Raw genomic sequence first — 18059 nt, 5'->3', positions numbered from 1 at the left:
GACCTTGCTGTATATTCTGCTGAATCATTCTCCCCCCCTTTAACCACATCCCCTTGCTTAGTGAACTTAGTTAGGTGTCAACTCAAACACCACTTCCTCCACAGAGCTTACCCCCCTTCTTTTCCCTTCCAGGCTAGTCCCAGGCTAGGTCAGACTCCTCATCATCTGCTTTCATTACACTGTACTCAGTACTTTCATAGTACTCAGCGTGGTTTGGTATTTTGTTGAAATGTTTCACTATCTGATCAAAATCTGCTTCACCTACTACAGGTCCCACTGTTACATCCCCTATCTATTTGCTCATCATCGTATCTTCAATGCTGGCCAAGCTCCGGACACATATGTTTGTTAAAGAATAATGCATGAGTGATAATTTCAGTGCTTTCCTCCTCCAACAGAGCCCATCTACCTTTCTTTACTTCTCAATCAAAGGTGCTCCAGTAGGTCGATTGGAGAGGGGTGAAGACGGACCTTGGGTGTAGGAGAAACCTTCACAAACCATAGCTGACTTGCTTCAACAATTTGAAAGGACCATTAGCTGTACCACGAACTCAGAGATGGGACTCAGGGAAACAAGTTTTTCTTGTTAATATTGGCATTACCAGTATCCACATTGTGCCTGGCACACAGGACCCTCAATAAATATTTATTGATTAAGTAGAATGAATAATGGACTTGAGATGGTGCTGCTGATGATTTAAGGTTAGAATATATGACATACCTCACAAAATTAGGCATCATATGAAACATAATTCTTTTGAATTAAGCCTGAATTCCCTGAGTCTGTCTGTCTTATTTTCTGGGTTATACTTCTCTTGCTTCCATACAGAGCCATATAGATGATCAAAAGCAAGTTTGGGCCCAGGGAGAAAGCCACGCTGGGAATAATGGGGATGATTTCCAACTCTGAAGCCTCGGTCTACTCAGCAACACTCTCCCCTGCAGTCCCTCACCCACACAGTCCTGAGCCTACAGAAAGGCTGGTGTCTTTTTTGCTTCTTTGGCCATTTTCAAACCACTGTTCCTGTCTGTCTTTAAAAAAAATCCAGTACCTACCCTGGAGGAGAAACTCTTCCACACACACACTAAGGGCACATATAATATTCTTTGTAATAGAACCTGGAATTATAAGCTAAAAAGAGTGGCCAAATAAATTGCGGGATACTTGTACAATGAACACCTTAATGCAGTGAGAAACAAACCACAGCCACATGAATCCACAGAACTGTGGATTCGCTTAAGAATCAACAATTTGCAGAGCAAAAAAAAAAGCTGCAGAGAGAATTCATGCAGTCCAAAAATTTTATATGGAGTTAAAAAACATGTGAAACAAAGTAGTAAATGTGAGGTGACCCGTAAACCAAGATAAGCGACGATAAATACAGATGCCAGGTTAGTGGTTACCTTAGTGGGGAGGCGGAATGGCAGGCTGACACACCCATGATGGGAATGCACACACACCGTTACATATTTACAAACACTTCGGGAAAGAATTGGGCAGTTTCCTAAACAGTTAAATACACAGGACCCAGCCATTCCATTACTAGGTATTTACAGAAGAAAATAAAAAGCAAAAGCATATGTCCATATAAAGGCATGTGTGTATACACACGCATGTGTATATGTGTGTATACACACATGTATATGTGTACACACAAGTGTATATCAGCTTTATCATTGCCATAAACTGGAAACAACCCAGATGTCCATCAACCCATAAATAAACAAACTGTAGCATATCCATACCATGTGGTACAACTCACAATAACAGGAACACAATACTGAGAGACAAAAACATGACTGAATCAACGTAATCACGTGCAGTGGAAGAAGCCAGAGAAGAGTGATGTGCATTGTATGATACCATTTATATAACTTTCTATAAAAACATGTTAATCTGTGGTGACAGGTCAGGGGACCCTGGGGAAAGGGGCGGTTAGGGGTGGGATGGGAGGGAGAGATCGTAGAGGAGTATGAAGAAACTTTTGGAGGAAGTTGATATATTTAACTGTCTTAACTGCGGTGAGGTTTCACAAGTGTATATACAGTTGACCTGTGAACAATGTGGGGGGCTCTGACCTCCACACAGTTGGAAATCTGCATATAACTTCTGACTCCCTCAAAACTTACCAACAGCCAACTGTTGACTGGAAGCCTTACCAGTTACACACAGTCAAGTAACACACATTTTGTATATTTTGTATGTTGTATATTATATTCTTATAATAATATAAGGTGGAAAAAAGAAAATGTTATGAAGAAAATAAATTCACAGTATTTATGGAAAAAATCCACATGTAAGTGGACCTGCACAGTTCAAATGAGTGTTGCTCAAGGGTTGGCTGTATGAGGAAGTTTATCAGACTGTAGGCACTCTGTGTGCAGCGCATCTCACATCAATAACACGGCAATCCAAAAACGACCCTCCTGGGCCCTCAGCACCGCCCAGTCTGCTGCTGTCCCTACCCTCTAATACACTTACCTCCCCGCTAGTCTCCGAGATGACTGTCACTTCCTCCTCTCTCCTCAGACCTCCGCATCCTCACCGCCAGCTAATGCTTGGCTTCTCATTTCAGAGAAAATAGATCCAATGCAGTATCTACTTTGTCACCCTCACCCTCCCAGTCTGCTAACTCCCCCTTCGCCTGTCTCCGCAGACCCTGCCTGCCTCGTCCGTCAGCGGATGACCCCTCTCCGCTTCTTGCTCAGGCCGGCCCTGTCCTGGATCTTCTCACCTGTCCCCCACTCAAGAACTTGGCTCTGCAGATTTTCCCTTTCTTGATGTATCATCAAATTTCCCATCATCGACCAATAGGGTTACTTGCACCAGCATATACAAACTTCCTGAAACATTTTTCATCCTAAAACTCAAACAAATAAAATCTTTCACCCCTCGTGTTTCTAGCCACAGCCTTTGTCCTCTGATGGCTTTTACAATAAAACTCTCACACATTGTTTGTCTCTGTTACTCCCACTTTTTTTGTGCCTCTCCCTTGAACTCACTCCAATCAGGCTTTATTTCCCTTAGTTCACTGAACCTGCCTTTTGTCAAGATTATCATTGACATCACCAAATCCAATAGCCTATTTGGCCTCTTAATCTGAAAGCCATTCCAAATGATCTTCTCTTAGTAGTCATGTAAAATTCTGTCCTCAGCATCTTTTCTCAAAAATGTTTTCAGCCCTGGCTGTTGTGGCTCACTGGATCGAGCGCTGGCCTACTAACCAAAGGGTCACTGGTTCAATTCCCAGTCAGATCACACGCCTGGATTGCTGATCAGGTCCCCAGTGGGGGATGTATAAGAGGATGTATTGATGTTTATCTCCCTCTTTTTGTCCCACCCTCCCTCCCCTCTATCTAAAAGTAAATAAATACAATCTTTTTTTTAAAGAAGAAATGTTTTCAATTCACTTTGCTCTGCCCCTAGAAAGTTGGCATTAGACTATAAATGCCTGAGAGCAGAGGTGACTTTAATGCTCTGCTAAAATTCCCACGTCTAGGCCAGAGGAAAGCACGTGGTAAGGGCTGACTATATACTGGCTGCATGCATGAACATTGGTGCAACTGCGTCTCAGTCTGAGGTGGGTATGGGCTGATGCAGAGTTTCTTCTCCTTATTCACAGCCGTTACAGACACTGAATTAGCAAGTGTGGAAGCGCTGCTCCTAAGGTGAAATACAGGATAGGGTTCCTGCAGCCTCTGGTCCCAACACTTCCATCAACTGATCGATACCTCACCTTGTTCCATGCATGTTTCTGTTTAAAGACTTCTTATTTAATATACATTGTTGACTCCTCACCATAGAACTCACGGCAGCAGCACTAAAACCCACGCCTGACACCGCACCAGGCACATTTCAGCCTGCTCATGCTCAGGAACACGGGACGACACTGCATCTCGGCACCCGGGAGCCACGTTAAACAAGGAAGTTACCAGTGAAAAGCACAAAAATGCAAAAACGATGGCACTAAATAGACTGTGGAAGGTCACCTGTTCACATGAGGCGTAAGAGCTGAAGCAAGACAGCAGGGTGCTGCGCCACTCAGCCTGAGCCAGGAATGTGTGTATCCAGGATTCCGTATTGTTTTTAGTATTTTATTTATTTATTTTAGAGAGGGGGGAAGAGAAGGAGAAAGAGTGGGAGAGAAACATCGGTGTGTGGTTGCCTCTCATGTGTCCCTTACTGGGGACCTGGCCTGCAATCCAGGCTTGTGCCCTGACTGGGAATCGAACCAGCAACCCTTTGCTTCACAGGCTCATACTCAATCCACTGAGCTACACCAGCCAGGGTGGGGACTCAGTATTTTGTCACTGTGCATGTTCACACATGATCGTGATATCACCCTCAAGCTGGTTTGGGGGTTACAAATAAGTGTTAGCCAGTAAGCGAATCCATAAATAACAAGGATTGACTTTATTTGCCTACCTTTCTGGGGCATGTGCCGTGCAGGCCAAAGGCTTCTCTCCTGGATCCACCCACGGCTGTGTGGGCTGCACGGTGCAGGGGATCAGGTAGATGGTGTACTCCCCCGAGTAGTCCTTCCTGGAAACACAGAGCAGGCTGGGCTTAGAGGGAATGGTTTATGGACGCCTCACCCACCCAGCCACACGCTGAGTCCTTGAAGGAAGTCTTCAGACGGCACTCGTGCCCCGCATCTAAGAACGTTAAAGTCTGCAAACACAATTTTCAGAAATTCATCTCTGATTGTTCTGAGTATTAGCCAGGTGTTAAACAGAGCTCCTTTCAAGTCCTTTTCATGAGGAAAGCTGAGAAGGACACACTGTAGAAATCTGAAAGGCTCAGGTGAGGATCACATAGAAATGGCTACTTCCTATACATTTCCATAAACTTGTTGACAGTTTCTGTTTAGTGTTTCTTGCTGACTGACACCTTGTTCATCGCATTCTCAACTGCAAAAGCTTTCTAAACCAACAGGTAGCTGTCAGTTGTGCTCTCATAGAGAGGTGGCAAATGCCTCAGGGTTAAAGGACACCCCTCCAGAGAAAGGGCTCCTCTCCCAAATTGCAGCCTCATCCCTTTACGAAGCTGAAGAACACGAGACTTCCCAGCTGGGAACTTGCCCGTTCACGGAGGGGCACGGGGTTCTGGAGGTCAGGACGCTGGCAGCAGGGAGCCTTTGCACCCTCACCTACTCCATGTCCCACTCTTGTCTTCGAGTAGCAGCCCAGCCCTGGCTGCTTGCCCGGAAGGTAGCCAGACATCCGGAAGCTTCAGGAAGATTCCTCAAGGGCTTTGGGAGGCTGCCATCCATTGACAGAAAAGTGCAGGCTGTGAACCTTAACTGTTGTGAGCAACCTGTGAACAGTTCTCACACCCACTGTTTACTCTTTGACCATTTCTTTTGTATTGGTTGTGTCTACTTATTACAAAGGTGGCAGTCAAGATTTGGTTAAAAAATAAATGTCATTATGGGACGTCCTGGGGTTGAGTTAGTGGAATGGGACCGGAGACAGTCTAACTCTGGAGTGGCTTTGCCTCTGCTTCGGTTGTGTGATTTTAGACAAACCAGGCACAGTCTCAGGGCTTGGTTCCTGAAACGCTTTATGCCCCGAAAGTCTGTGTGTCTGCTGTTTTCCCGTCTTCCTATAAGGCCTGAAGCAGCACAAAATTAAATATACCATATTTGAATTGCATGAAAACTGACATGTATAATGTGAATAGTAACTCTTAATTAATAGAGATACTTAAGTAGGCAGAACTGTCCTTGGCACAGCCTGGTTTTCAAAAAGTCAGGCCAGACTATGTCACTCCCCTGCCCAACCCTGAGGTGGCTCCCACGGCAGCAGAGTAAAAGCCGAGGTCCACCCCCGGCCTACAGGGTCCCCAGTGGCCTGTCCCCACCCCCTTACTTCTCTGTTCCCCCGACCCACTCCTTGCTCACTCCAGCCTCCTGGCTGTTCCCCCAGCATCCCGGAAACGTTGCCGCCTCAGGGACTGTGCTGGGCAAGAACTCCTGCTTTAGCTAATCTGCAGAGCACACACCTCCACCTACTTCAAGTCTTTGTTCGAACGTGCTTTCTCGATGAGGCCTACTCTGAACATCCGAATTAAAATGACAATATCCCCCTTCCTGACTCCCCTTACCCTGCTCGAGACAGTGTATTTTTCCAAAGAACTCCTACCATGTCTTACTACACTCGTTTGTCATGCCTACTCTTGTGCCTTCTTATTCTAAGTGCTGCATGCAGGGATATTTCTTTTGTTTACTAACACATGGTAAAGGTTCAATACATATGTGTTAGACAAATGAGTGAAGGGCAAACTGCATGATCTCTCAAGTGTACAGTCCTACTCTTCCCCATCCGTAAATGCAGTTTAGGTTGATTTCCTCCCTTTCCCTGCAAATATGTCAAACATCGTCCTAAACGCATGTTTTTAATCCTATAGCTCTTCCCCCCTCTTTTCTAGACATTTCCCACATCAAAATGTGGAACATCGGCCGCCCTACCTCCCCCGGGAACCCTCCACAGCCTCCCACCTTATCCTGGCTCTCCATGCCCTGAACTGTGGTCTTGGAGTTCGGTACCTCCCACCGTGCACACAGCAGAGAATTTGTGGTGTAGTTCTTCACTTTGCCATTATCTCTATATTTTATCTCCTTACCTCAAACGTAAGCTCCTAAAGAATGTTTACTCAGGACCTACCATGTGCTAAAACCTACAGTTCTTGGGATTCAAGAGAAATCAAGCATGTCTTTCGCCCTTGGGAAGCTCACAACCTAGTGGAAAATGAGTATCTAGTTAGAGCGTTGTACTGTAATGAGTGGTGCCACAGCAGACGCTGGCACAAAGCAGGAACAAGGAAGAGGAGCTTCTAGCCCTGAAAGCGATCGGGGAAGGTGTCACAGAGGGTCGGCATTTGATCTGCGGCTCAGAGGGGCCAGAGTTTCACAAGAAGAATGAAGTGGGAAGGGCGAAGGGAAGGGCAAAGGCGAGGGGTGCAGGCAGGGGTTACAGATGGGCAGGTGGGTTCAGGGCTTGGTGAGATGTTTGTGGTGGTGAAAAGGCTGGATTTGAGAGGAAGCGAGAAGGGAGGGGATGGGCCTTGTACAAGGAGTTGGGCTTTGGTGGGTGGTGGGGGGTCGCAGAGGACTTGTTTGTTTCTTCTATTATTTATGCTATTACAGTTGTTCTCATCAGCACAGAATTTAACGAGGATAGTTTCTCTGCCCATAAACTGAGATGAAGTGTTATGTACACACAGTCTTATGAGCTTCTAGAAAGCACGGTCCTTAAAGATTGTTGTATATTGATTTCAAAGAAATCATTATACAAAGCAATACCTGACATAAGACCAAAAGCTTATAATTGAAGCAATCTTTTTGAAAATAATTCTTTGGACAATCTGCCCCTTCTTAGATATAAAGCTAGAATAACATTTTCATGATAAATGCAGATCTTACTTTTATGATATATAACATGGGAGATAATATTTATGGCATACTCCCGGTTCCCCATTATTCTGTTCCTGGTAATAGTTTTAATTTTGTTTTCCCTATTCTTCTTTTTCACAAATGTGGTAATTTACTGTTTCTTCCAATTCCTATTCTACCTCTCCTGTGGGTGTAGGAAGGAATAAATACTGTTATTTATTTTATAGGACACTGGGCCATAAGAATGGCACCTGGGCCTAATAATCAGAGACCCTGAATTTTTCCCTGCTTATGGCAGCTGGAATGAAATTTCTCTGTTTCCGTGAGGTTTTAGTTGGACACATTTCCCAGCTTCCCCTGCAGGTAGCAGTACCACATGATTAAATTCTAGCCATTGGAATGTGAGTAAAACTGATGTACGCCTTGCCTGGTCTTGCCCTTACAATAACGGTGACTTCTTCCCATTTTGTGGGGTCAGAAGCTGATCTGAGCTACGTTTGTTGCCTTCTCTATTTGCCGGAGTGTTGCTTCTATCTCTTTGCCTTTTAAAATAGAAACGATATGATTGATCAAAGAAGATGTTGTACGTATATACAATGGACTACTACTCAGCCATAAGAAAAGACGAAATACTGCCATTTGTGACAACATATGTGGATCTTGAGAACACTGTGCTAAGTGAAATATGTCTGAAAGAAAAAGTCAAAAGCCATATGAATTCACTCATACGTGGGATATTAAACCGAAAGCCACAAATGAACAAAGGAAAACAAACAAACAAAAGCTCAGACACAGACAACAGCGTGGTGGTTGCCAGAGGGAAGGGAGGTGGAAGGGAGGTGGGTGTGGGGTAGTAAAGGATGAAGGGCGTCAGATATATGGTGACAGAAGATGATTTGACTTTGGGTGTTGGGCACACAACGCAATATACAGACCATGTACCATAAACATGTGCCTTGAAGCCTACATAATTTTATTAACCAATGTTGCCCCAATACATTTAATTAAATAAAAGCTATCCAGCCCTTGAAGAAAAGCTGTGTTTCCCAAGCTCCTAACAGAATCTGCGACCATTCCCGATCTGCACCTGAGTGCCTCCCCGTGTTCACCTGTTGTAAGAGCTCGTGGCCCTCCAGAGCTGATACGGGGAGTCGAAGGTCTGAGCGCTCCACAGCAGCTGCAGGCCAAATTCAATTCCTCCCAGGTGGTCTGGGGTCAGTATGAAGGACTTCACTTCCGGCAGGGTGTGGTGCTCCATCACAAACTGTCCTATTTTGAAGGGAAACACACACACTTATTTGTGACTTTATTGTGCTTGCAGTGATGCCCTACGAGTCTTAGAAATGCACATTCCTCAATCAAATAGCTAAGGTTATACCTGCCCTGTCGTCCTTAGAATGCACCTCACTCTGGTTGGGACAGCTTAGCACCTCACCTCCGCCCACTTGCAATGGTCACTATGATCAGAGATTTACGAATGATATGAATGTGCCTTGAGGAAATGGTGTTGAAGACTACATTCAGACTCATAGGGGCCCTTATGTGACAGCCAACACCGAATAAACTTAGCATTGAATTCCAACCAACATGTTTTTTAGATGTAGAAAGGTCTCAGTAGTTTATACATAGAAATACCACATTTGGATTTAAAAAAAATCTCATTTACCACCACTTATGCTCTTGGTGGAGGGAGACAATTGTAAACGCAATTCTTTACAACTGCAGTCACGTAGTGTCCTGAATAAACGGAAGCAGGGAGACTATTCTAGATTAAAGGAGACTAAACAGATATAACAACCAAAGTGTAACATATGAATCTTGACTGGATTCTTCCTTTTATATAAACAGATATAAAAGAAGCTAATAAACAAACAAACAGAAAAGACATTTGGGGTACAATGGAGAAAATATGAATAGCGGCTTGGTATCATTAGATCAAAGTCAGGCGTCTTGGCTGTAGTAACGTGACTGGGAAGTGTAAGGGAATGGCCTCGTTCCCAGGAGATGGCTTCTGAAGTACTTGGGGTGACCTGACCCACAGCCTGCAACTCATTTTCAGAAGGAGTGACAAAAAGCCGGTAATCATGTGTGTGTGTGTACACACATGTAGCAAAGTGTTAATTTGTCACTTTGCTTTTAACTGTTCCACCCTTCAACTTTTCTCTCTGCTCGAGATGTTTCTTCATAAAAAGCAGAGGGGGAAACAACCCAACCTTACCTCTGAATTTGGCGTGGGTCTTGAATTCAATGACGAGCCGTCCGTCCTCTCGAATATAGATTCTTAATATCTGAAGCCTTGCAGAGAGCACACTGTCTGTCTGGATTCCTGGGCGGGCAACCACACACAGACACCCGGGTTAGGGCGTGGGGAGGGCCTCCCAGGCGGCAGCCCGCACGGGGGCCAGCCCGGCGCGTCCTCCGAGCAGACGTACACACTGACTTGAATGGAACGTAAGAAAAAATGTATGCATTCTCGTGAACACAGAGTCTATTTAGAGACTCTGGCCAATTAAAGCTGTAGGAAAGTTCATTATACTTTGCTCTTTCCCACACCTCCATGCTCCTGGACACAGCTTCTTTGTGCCCGTCAGTGCCACCGGCCCAGATGCAGGGTCTGGGCCCAGAGCTCAGAAAAATGGTTTTTATCAGCTCTACTCCAGGATGTCGTTAGAACACATGTGCTTCGTAGCCCATTTGCTATTCCTCACCAGGATACCTTTTAGCACCTAACAGAACCATGAGTGAAGTCTGGGTGCTGCTTTCAGTATTCACACCCGTGAAGAATTAACGGCTGGCTTAGAAGGCCGGCTCTGATGCCATGATGTGAGTCAACCGTAGCCTGAGTGAGGGCAGTTGTAATGGTAATACCCGGGAGTTCAGTGTGACCAAAAACTAAAGGGTAACCAAAGGAAGCGGAGGGAAAGTTAAAAAACAAAACCAAACTGAAGCTCAAGAACTTATCTGACCCAAAGTATAGTAACTTCCTGAAGTCAGACTCCTGTGACAAATATAAAGCAAATAAATGATTTAGCTTAAATAATTTAACAGAAGAGACTATACTGTACATGACTAAACATGAGACCTGTGGAAAGAAAACTGCAGCCTTTTAGTTTTGCTGCCTCAGATCAAGTAAATCCCCCCAGGATGGGAGAGGGAGAACGAGAGCAGTGGAAGTAAGGGAAACGAATTGGGGTGAGTTTTGAAGTCCAGGACACGGAAAATAGGGAAAAAGCAAAACAAAAACACACACAAACCCCCCTCAGAGCCACGGGAGTGAATGGAGGAGAGGGCCGTGCGATTTGGGGGGTCTAGGGGCATTCACGTGGCAGCTGAGGGAGGGCGGGTGGGAGACAGGAGTGGTGTGTGAGCTCCCCGCTGAGGGGTCGGCACCAATCCAGAGGTCAGCCTGAGGGGAAGCTCATTTGAGAAATTCAGCATGGAAATCCTTGAAGCAATAGCAGGGTTATGGTCCTTTCATTTAAATTTTAAGAATGCAACAAAAGCGCAACCTCTAAGGCAAATGAATACACAAGTGTGCTATTTCTTCCAATATATTTTTTCATTTCCACGAATCTAATTTGAAGACCCTTTTTGCTTCTTGAACACGAATCACACCGTTTTTAGCTCAGAGAAAATGACTGTGACTGTGCTCCCAAGAGCACGCACTCCCTCTGAACCCCTGATGGAAAGATCAGGACCACCCTCTACTTTGGGCCTGGCTACACACGCCGAATTCCTCGTCGCTGGAGGCCTTCCGGCATCAACATGTACGGTCCTCATTCTTCTTCAGGAACCACAGATCAGTATACTTTCCAGCCTCCAGGAAGCCCCCCTTGGACTGTCCACACAGCAGCAGGGTGAAGCATGCAGCTACTGCTAAAAGTCACTATGTTGCTGCAGCGTGCGGCAGGAGCAGTTACGGTGTCAATGGGCGTACCTGTTCTCCAGAGAACCGTGTCATAGAAGAAGGAAAACTCCATCTCGGTGTGGTGCTCCAGCGAGGCCCAGCCCCTGGGGGCCGTCACGTAGATGTAGGACACGTAGAGAGGCACGTGCACGGTCAGGAACGACTGGGCGGAGTCTCTCACCTGCCAAGTGTGCACACAGGGAGGGTTACTTTTTCCCCCGGGATGGATGCAAAGGCACATGAACGTCGCATCTCAGTTCAACCTCCACTCACTCATTGATAATTATTAATCAAGTGCCCATGATCCTGGCAGGTACCAGGTACTAGGAGCTGGGCTCTCAGCCTGGTAAAGCCAAATGGAAAAACCAAAATCACTCCCCTTGTAGAACCCACAGCCTAGTAAGGAAGATACATTAATTAAAAAATAATAAAGTAAATAAAGAGATGAGAAATGGCTAGGCTTCTTAGATAAGGTGATCTGGGAAGGCTTTTCTGAGGAGGTGACACTTGAACAAGTACACTTTTGAAGAGCGAGAAGGAGCTTTGTCTCCACTGTTCAACTGCCAGAAGCCTTGGCTGAGATTTTACAATTTCACAGTTATTCCTCGAGGACTGACCGGACAGACCCGGGATCCACTCTCAGTACCCACTGATCCGCACTGACGGTGCTTCCCAGTGGCCTGCCCACGGGAGGGCCTGAGGTAGCCCTGGTGGACGCCCAAGGCCTGGGGACCAGTGAGTGGCGGACCTGGATGCTGCAGTGAGTGCCCACAGCTCCTGCACCCGGAACACAGGTGGTGGGATTTGATATCACTTCTAGGAAACTCAACCAACAGACAGCTCAGAAGTGTGTATGGCTGGATAATTTCCCATCTCACGCAAAGCTGTGTTGAAACAACTTTGGAAAGGCAGGATGTTGTACTTCCAAAAGAACATTTCTTCTAAGGGGGTTCATGTTACTGCTATTTATTTGGTTCAATACTTTTAATCTTACTGTATAATGAACAAAAACTGGATAACAAGACAACATATGAGCAGAAGCCTTCGTGAGGAAGCTAACTGTGTACATGTATGTATGACTGGGGGAGCTGGTTTATTCATTTTTAAATGTGTTTTACACGTTCCTTCATAAATATTTCTTTTATAACAAAAGCAGCTTAGTTTAAAACAATTTCATTTTTCCACTGACCCAATACCCTATGAAACTTACATTTTTCTGAGTATGCAACCATGAAGTGTTTCCATGAGTAAATAAGGGAAAAAGCCAAATGCTTTATTAATATTTAGGACATAAAAATTTTATTTTTCTAATGTATTTTTTCATATTCAGTGTTGTCAGGGATTTAAAATTTGATTCTAAGTTTTTCAAAAGCCTCTACTAAACTAACTCCATATTCATCTAAAAATCTCCTTTACTATGCCTAATCCTGTTTTCTTTAGAAAATTCCCAGACTCTACCTGGGTCTCACACCATATTCTATCCCTTTAAAATACAGGGTTTGCTAAGTTCACTTGCCCTGATCTCACAACTGCTGATACCAGAACCTCCGTAACTTCTCAAGTCGACTGGCAAAATGAATCCCCCCTCCTCCGTTTCTGTTTATTCCCCTTAACCTTCACATTAGTTACTGATTTAAGAAAAGAACGACACCCCTGACAAATGTTACTGCACACCCATTCTGTGTCAGTTACTGCGTTAGATGCTTTCCCACGTTGAGATTGCTGGTGACTGTTTCAGAGGAGGTTCCGAGGGCTTATGTCTCATCCAAGTATGTTAAAATTTGGTAACGAAGGAACTGGGGCTTGGTTCTAAGTGCTATATTCTTTCTACCATATATATCAGCTGTTCCAATTATTTTTAAAGAAACAGACAGAGATGCAGTATTTCTATGCATATATTCTCTCCACGCTGGTTTAAGAAATGGGGCATCAATCACGGAGACCAGAAAATACTGACTTTCAAGGGGCCAGGGGGGGAACCGATTACGCAGTTTTGCATTTTCAAGAGTGTAGGGCATAGAACTGCAGAGATGGAAAGAAAACCTAAGAATGCCTTACAGTTCTGTTCAGTAGAGGGCAGTAGTGTATTCAAAATGAGAGTTAACCAAGATGAGAGGCACACAAAGAAACAAATCGGATTCAAAGACACTTTCCCAAAATGATCACTTTAGGTCCCGTGGCAAGTTCCCTCTTTCACTGTGGTTAAACCTGATTTTAAATGAAGACCAAACATGTAATTTTTAGTTCTTTGAAATAACTGCTCAAACTTGTGTCGAGTTTGCTTTAGAATTGTTTTTCCCATGAGGACCCGCCAGCCCACGGTCCCTTTGATATAACTGCTCTCCTAGCACTATGGCTTCTTGCTATAAAATTTTCGTTTGTTACTAATGTTTAATGACTATTAAAAGGGTCTATTTATTGAAGGGATTGCTAGTTTGGAACAGCTATGGAGTCCAGGTGTTTTAAACAAGTATCTCTCCCCACAAGGCTCAGGAAGACAGGGCTCTACTTACCTTCTAAAAGACAGAGCGTACCACCTGTCCCTTGACTCATTTCCCCAGGTGCGGAAGAAGAAAACACATCTACTTAGGAATAACTCTACCATAGAATATAAACCTTGTTGGCCTTCCAACATATACCCAGAGGAAAAAAAACATGTATAGTCAGAAAAGAAAACATTAGATTTTTATAGAAATGACTATACCAGACAGCAAATTTTTCCACACTAATTTGAACCTTTTCCATATAACATTTCAATCAGTTGATCAGACGGCTCCGGGAGTCTCTCTACAGCCACGAGTCTGGTAGTGTTTCACTTGAGAGACATAAAGAAGGCTCCCTTAGCTGGTTGGCCCAGTTCTGGGAACCACCGGATGCAAAGTGCTAACTGAAGCACTCAGGGGCAAACCAGTTTCACCTGGCAGCCAGGTGCACACAGCCCTCAGACAAGGCCCTGGAGCACCCACCTGGAAGTCGGCAGTTACAGACCCCCCACAGACGTCAATGAGCTCGGTCATGTCGTAATAGGCATCAAAGGTCCAGACGCAGCTCTTCAGGTTGAGGTGTTTGTAGAGCTGGATGGTCTTGGGCTCCCTTACACTGGGGTCGAACTGGAAGGGGCGGTCGTAGCCCGGACCCATGGCTGCGCTGTCGTAGACCTTGTCATCTAGGAACCCAGCCTCTGCGGGGGGAGAGAGGGACAGGAAACGGTAACTCAGCGTGCAGACTTGCCCCTCCACAGTGATGGCTGCCCAGAAGCTGGGTGGGGAGAAGAAAGACATCCTTTTGGCATTGAGAGAGCTTTCCCTCCATCTGAGACTCTATTTATAGAGCAACACAGGGCTCTCCCAACAGACACGATGAGCAGGGAGGGGAGTTGGTTAACTGCCGCTGCCTCCTGTTGGAGTGGCTGGGTTCACAGACTCTCCTGAGGGTCTGTCTGCAGGAACCAGGGAAGAAGAGGTGAACAAATGATGTCATGAAGGAAAAAGTCAGAGTTTGGTGGCCCTGCTTATGTTGAAAAAAAAGGCCACACTGCTCTGCCTGTCTCACCTGTCAAGTTTGGTTCTATGCTTCATAATCAGTCTTTGAAGAAATGGATTTACTATACAGATAATTTGTTGATGAGTTATTATTTTTCTAAGATCAAATTTTATAAAACAGCTTTCATGAAAAGCCAAACAGACATCTGACTATGCACCCCCCCCACCAAAATTTCCGAACTCTTGGGAAAAAGTCTTAATTTTATGTTAATGAGTAAATAGCTCATTAATGATGCCTGACTAGACCTTCCTTGCTACAGGCAAAAATATAGGATGAAATGCTGCCAGGTAACTGAACCATTTTAAATTAAGAAAGACCTTTATGCAGCACAGCTAAACACACTCAACTGTAGAATATCAGGGTGCAGCTTTTTATAGCATTAAAAACAACTATAGTATTCTGACAGAGCTGATGTATTTCTTCAGATGTTTGACAGCAGCTCCCAGCCCTCTGCCCCGCGAGGATTAGGATCTCCTGTCCCATGTGTTGAATTTAATTGTTTAAGGAGAAAAAGGTGCAAATTTTCACCTTATAAACATAGTATGTTTCTTTCATCAGATGCATATGTGGACCAATTAAACTTTTATGTGTAGCTGTGGTGGGAATAATTTATACTCAACTAATTCCTAGTATATAAAAACCGTCACCACCCAAAATGATGCTTAATGAATATGAAAGAGCATATGAATGCTTTTCTGTCTTCAAAAACACTGTTGAAAGATTCATCAGTTCAGAAGGGAGGAAGGGAGCTTTTAATGAGCACTTGCTAAGGTAAATGGAAACAGACAGGATCGTTTGTACAAAGGATCTTGACATGTGCGCTGTGGGAAAGCCCCCACCTCAGCTGTCAGCTCCTCTGGGGCTGCACCGGCTGCACAGCGGCTCAGCCCGAGGTCACGCCCTAGCGGGGGCAGCCAGCACCCAGCGACCTAGCCAGCGAGGTGGGGTAGAGAGGTCTGTCCCTTGGGGCTGATAGTGGGACAAGTCTTCGGGGTGGATTCTCTCCAGAGCTTGGTGGAGAGTTGCTCAAGGCTTTATCAGGTTGCGTTGTTGTTTGACTCTTCCCTCCACCAACCCTGCCTCCTTCCCTTCCCTTTTACACACGGTGATCCCTAGTAAACACCCTGGCCCTCAACTGCAATTCTGCTCCCGCTCCTGGATGAACCCATCCTGTAACATGTAATGTCGGCACTTGAGCTTTCTGAAAATGCTGCTATAATGGGATTTTTGGGCACGGATCCAAACATGCTCACTACAGAGGAGAGAAAGAGCACAAATTTACCCTGGTCGGCATTTTAAAAATGCCAACACATTTAAGTCAGTCAGAGACAAATACCAAATGATTTCACTTGTATGTGGAATCTAATGAACAATATAAGTGAAGAAACAAAACAGGGACGGAATCATAGATCCAGAGAACAGACTGATGGCTGCCAGAGTGGGGAGGGGTTGAGGGACTGGGTGGAAAAAGTGAAGGGATTGAGAGGTCTAAATTGGCCATTACATAATAGTCACAGGATATAAAGTACAGAGCAGGGGACATAGTCAATAATATTGTAATAACTACATGTGGTGTCAGATGGGTACTGAAAATATGGGGGGGAAACACTCTGTAAAGTATGTGATTGTCTAACCACTATGCTATACACCTGAAACTAATAAAAATATTATCAAATAAAAACTGTACTTGAAAAAATTAAAATAATTAAAAAAAGATTAAAGTGCTAACGCATTTAATCATCACCTTCATTGGAATCAATTACTTCATCATGTTATAGATAAGAAAAGAATGGCTGGGGGGGGTCCAGCTATTTCCCTTCAGTTGAGTAGGTAGTGGACAAAGGATCTGGACCTAAGTTGGTTTGGTTCCAAAGTCCTTGTTTTTCCCTGTTGATGTCATTGTCTGAGCTGCTTAGGTTTGGTGGCCTGTTAAGAAGGAAATCTGCTGACCACACAGATTGTAGGGATGGGAACACATGAAAAACCGGGGTCACCTGGCCATATTCCAAAGGGCCACTGGGCTGCGTGGGAACAGGACGCTGGCACAGAACTCATCCCTCACCTGCGATGCCTCTGAGATCGCGGGTGGTGACGAGATTGGAGCAGACGTGCTGGTGTCTGTAGATGGACTCGGACAGGAGGAAATGCAAGTTGTGCAAGGGCATGGTGGAGATGAGGGGCAGCATTCCGTCCTGGTGCGGGATCTGCACCGAGATGTGGATTCTAGGGGAGAGAGGCAGAGATGAATGCTTAGGTGCAGGCTATAAACAACTCACAGGGTACATTTCTTTCTCAAAACCCACTTTGTCTTGACCAGTGAATTCACCAGTTTTCTTGTTCCCTAAAGCTTTTCCTGTCGTAAGATTTATCTCTGAACATGAGTGTGTGTTGCACGTGTGGCGTTTTTTCTCCCAAGAGATCCCTCAGACTCAGGATGGACAGAGCAATCAAGAATCATAGATTTTTGTTGTTCTATAGAAGGAAAGATAACATTGCAACCACATGTTACTGGAAAGCTTTCTCTTGCTTTAAATGGAAGCTCTGTGTTCTCATGAACTAAAGCTGAGTGATGGATACAGGCGCTGTTCCTTTCTTCGTCACAATGAGGGGGTGGAAGTCAGGTAGGGTCAACACTCATATTTTTTTATGAAAGGCATCATTGAGCTCTTAAAGGCTAAGGCCATTATCCCCATCCAGGGACATGACTTAGAAATAGTAATATCCCACCGCTCACACTGTCCTTCCCCAGATGAAAGAACCTCTCTCTCTCTCCCTCTCATTTCACAATGGCCTCAATGTGAAATGTGTTCTCCCCTGATCTGTTGCGTTGGCCAAAAAGTTCATTTGTTTTTTTCTGTATGATGGCTCCAGTAGTGCTTAGCTGCCTTTAACTTCACTTGAAACAATTCTGTTTGACTGTATTGTTACAGCTGTCATGTCAACTTGCATTAAACAAAAAACTTATCAAAATTGGTGAATTATTGTGCAGCCATTTTACTAACAAAGATAGAAGAAAACATGCAACATTAGGTGTATTATACTTTATTATTTCAAGAAAGGTAAAAACACAACTGAAACACAAAAAAAAGATTTGGGTGGCATGAGGAGAAGGTGCTGCAACTGACTGAACGTACCAAATGTGGTTTGCAAAGTTTCTTGGTGCTACTGACATTTTATCCAAATAATTCTTTGCTGTGGGGCTGCCTTATGCACTG

At 44.7% G+C, this 18059-nt stretch overlaps 1 protein-coding gene across 2 annotated transcripts in view; it reads right to left on the bottom strand.

The window, feature by feature from the left end:
* FRAS1 (Fraser extracellular matrix complex subunit 1) overlaps nt 1-18059 on the bottom strand; it is a 420604-nt gene that overhangs the window by 12429 nt on the left and 390116 nt on the right. For both annotated transcript variants that reach the window (XM_037147065.2, XM_053655680.1), the window contains 6 exons: nt 16907-17067; nt 14268-14482; nt 11332-11482; nt 9613-9720; nt 8504-8663; nt 4427-4543 (listed from right to left, as the gene is read on the bottom strand). In XM_037147065.2, coding sequence (XP_037002960.2) covers nt 4427-4543; nt 8504-8663; nt 9613-9720; nt 11332-11482; nt 14268-14482; nt 16907-17067 — 912 coding nt within the window. The remainder of the gene's footprint in view (nt 1-4426; nt 4544-8503; nt 8664-9612; nt 9721-11331; nt 11483-14267; nt 14483-16906; nt 17068-18059) is intronic.

This window comes from Artibeus jamaicensis, unplaced genomic scaffold (genome assembly GCF_021234435.1).
Source record: "Artibeus jamaicensis isolate MK-2021 breed Jamaican fruit bat unplaced genomic scaffold, CSHL_Jam_final scaffold_1031, whole genome shotgun sequence".
NCBI lineage: Eukaryota > Metazoa > Chordata > Mammalia > Chiroptera > Phyllostomidae > Artibeus > Artibeus jamaicensis.
The sequence above is the reverse complement of the archived record's forward strand: the minus strand, read 5'-3'. Positions and strand labels throughout refer to the sequence as shown.